General features: G+C 40.2%; 1 protein-coding gene across 2 annotated transcripts in view; it reads right to left on the bottom strand.

Moving 5' to 3' along the window:
* Positions 1–2,557, bottom strand: part of znf410 (zinc finger protein 410) — a 13,866-nt gene extending 11,309 nt beyond the window's left edge. Inside the window, exons 1-4 of one of the 2 annotated variants that reach the window (XR_004336312.1) lie at positions 2,431–2,557; positions 1,995–2,081; positions 1,866–1,917; positions 1,464–1,596 (exon numbers count right to left, since the gene is read on the bottom strand). Coding sequence is in view for 1 of the 2 variants with exons in the window: in XM_032543762.1 (XP_032399653.1) it covers positions 1,464–1,596; positions 1,866–1,898 (166 nt within the window). In the remaining variant the exon portion in view is untranslated. The remainder of the gene's footprint in view (positions 1–1,463; positions 1,597–1,865; positions 1,918–1,994; positions 2,082–2,430) is intronic. The other variant, XM_032543762.1, reaches the window with a different exon arrangement.
* Positions 2,558–2,917: the final 360 nt, after the last annotated feature.

The following is a 2,917-nucleotide window of genomic DNA, read 5'->3' on the forward strand; positions in this document are numbered from 1 at the left end:
TGTATTGTAAATAAATTAATGTTCTTCCTTAAAAATCAAAATTTAAGGATACACGTAATGAAATGTGTAGGAAACACTGAATATAAATACATGTGTTTGCTTACAACAACAAAAAACCACAGGGCACCTTTAATACATAAATACATACAATACCTATCATTGTTTCTATCTGCACTGTCAAAAGGTGCAGTTTTTTTTCAAAGTAGGTTTACAGGGAATCATACCCATGTAGCCAAATTATCACAATGTGTCATAGGGGGCATTTGTCCCTCTACTGATGCAGTATTTCAAGCAAATGATAAACCTATTTTCTATAGCGGAGTCAGATGGAGCTTCAGGTCTAAAAGGAAATCTTGATCGTCTGAAGGACCAGGAGATGTTGTAAAAGAAGAATATCCACAGACCTACCAACAACAACAACAGGTACTCAGAGTAATGGATTTTTTTTTAACATAAAAAAAATGTGTTAATGTTTGTGAATATGCAAAAGTCTTAGTGATAGAAAAGCCTGTGAAACTAAACGCAGGTCTTCCAAGGCGTGCACACTCTTCTCTACATATTCACACTATTATCAAGAAACTCCATACAAACCTCATTCAACTTTTAAAGCCAGTAAACCAGTTTTATGTCAGCGTTTTATCATCCAGCTGTCACACTGCAATTCCAGAAGTCACTGGTCCCTAACTGTGTCTGCCTGCGGTTTGGTGGTGAGCAGGTAGTGCACAGTTCATTTTAAGAGCTTTTTTGCTGAAAACAGCTGCCTGCAGTGTCTGAAAACACCGCTAGAGCAGTGACAGTGAACCAACAGCTAAACAATGAGCTGGAACTTTAAATCCCTGTATAGTGGAGGGGAGTTGCAGATTCAGGTGCTACTTGTTAGCTGCATCACTAGAGGCCACCCCTTTCACATTGTCATTTGATACACAAAGAGAGACAGGGCTCACGTCGTAGGAGCTGAAAAATAAATGAAAAGATTTGTGCAATGTTGTAATTTATTTTTATTTTATAAAATTGGTATCAAAAAAAGTAAGGAATTGGTATCAATACCGGTAGCACTATCTGTAATGGTATGGGACATTTTTGAACCACAACAAGCCCTGGAGTTACCACGTCACACAATACCACATGTGATTTGTGTGTGAATCCTTTTAATCTCTAAATATTAAAGTGGCTAATAACTATGACTTTAAAAGGTATGACTTAGACAGTCAGCTTCATTAGATCTTGGTAGAAGCATGCTGATTGGCTCACTGATGCTGATGAGATTTACTTATTTAGGTATTTAAATTTAAATTGATCGAAAACAACGAGGCATTTTTCGATACTCAATACTTTCGGTCGGTATCTATAAAGTACAGAATTCGGTACCCAGCCCTATGTGACACTGAAAATTGAGTACGCTCTGAATAGTACTGCTAGTATTTTGACCTGTGGTGGATAAAACCATAGCAAAGGCTGGTGACCTGTGAGCTCCAGTGGGCTGCACAGCGAGCTCTCAGCTGGAGGCAGCAGGGGCAGGCACTGGTGTTTGGACTCCGAGTCCTCCAGACCCTGCACCAACGGGATGGACGCGTTTTGCACAAACTGCACCAGCAGCTGAGAAGAGAAAAAGAGAAGAGCCAAGCTTGTGTCTTCTTTAATGCATTATTCCAAGTCACAACAAAGTGTGCTGCCTCTGCAAATTAACATGTAGGTGTATTGTATTCTAATATTTCATTTATATTTATATTCTGTGCTGTGTGACTGATTTTGCTGCTGCAACACTGTGATTTCCCATTTTATTGGGATTAATATCTATCTATCTATCTATCTATCTATCTATCTATCTATCTATCTATCATGGGTAATGGGAATGATGACAATACCTCTGGTTTGGAGTCAAGCTCATCAGAAAGCATGGGTCACCCTGTGTGGAACCTGCAGAAGGATAACACACTGATCCATCAAACGCACCTAATTTTGCCATTATTGGCAAACGTCAAAACAATTCTTACCTCAAATTTCACCTGCTAAATGTTGGATTCTCTGTCGGTCATACGGGGTGGGTGCTGGTCGTCTTTGTGTCAGAACCATCGCACAATCTGCGGTCAAACAACAGGACAAAACGTCCAAGGATCAAGTGAACGTTGAGGCTTTGCTAGCTGACGGCGAAGCGCTACAACTTGACAATTAGAAGCAAGGCAATCAAACAATGCAGCTAAAGGTTGACACTGACTGCACCGCGTCAGGCTAAACTGTGGTGGATAAAACAAGCAGATGACAGACTGTCTTGTTAAGTTAGCTAGCAGGGTTAGCAGTTACCAAACTAGCTACCGGGGCTAACAGACAGATGTTAGCTGCTGCCCGGTGTCGGAGCCCACCCGCTGGCGACACACTGAACGTATATTTAACGCAATTAAATCTTAAGTGACATGAAACTAATTATTTTACTTTGTTATAGTCGTGTTGCTGAGCTAAAGAGTGAGAGTACTAGTCCTCTTCTTCGTCCTTGAATATGAACGGTATGCTGGCATCCTTAGCGTTGCATTACTGCCATCTACTGGAGTTAGCTACCGCCTATAGCAGGGTCTCCACCTTTCTTCATAATAGCTGGGTTATTTTAAAATAACGAAAGTGACCAAAAGCTACTTTCATCACATGACAGCGCTTACATTTATTTACATGAAGCTACTGTTTGCTGAAATTGCAATGCGCAAAGCTTATGAAAAAAATTAACTTCTCGTGAAGGTTCATGTCTATTTTGCACTTCTTTTAGCCCACATAGCTAGTTACTGTAGTTAGCTAGCTAACTAACGCTAGCTGGCTAACTAACTAGCTAGCTACATCACTGGAATTAATCCCATCACTGTCCAAGAAAAAAATACCACTTTAGCTACAAAGTTATGACCCACAAAGCCTCACTTTTAATATCGGGGTA

The sequence above is a fragment of the Etheostoma spectabile genome, chromosome 18, assembly GCF_008692095.1.
Source record: "Etheostoma spectabile isolate EspeVRDwgs_2016 chromosome 18, UIUC_Espe_1.0, whole genome shotgun sequence".
Classification (NCBI taxonomy): domain Eukaryota; kingdom Metazoa; phylum Chordata; class Actinopteri; order Perciformes; family Percidae; genus Etheostoma; species Etheostoma spectabile.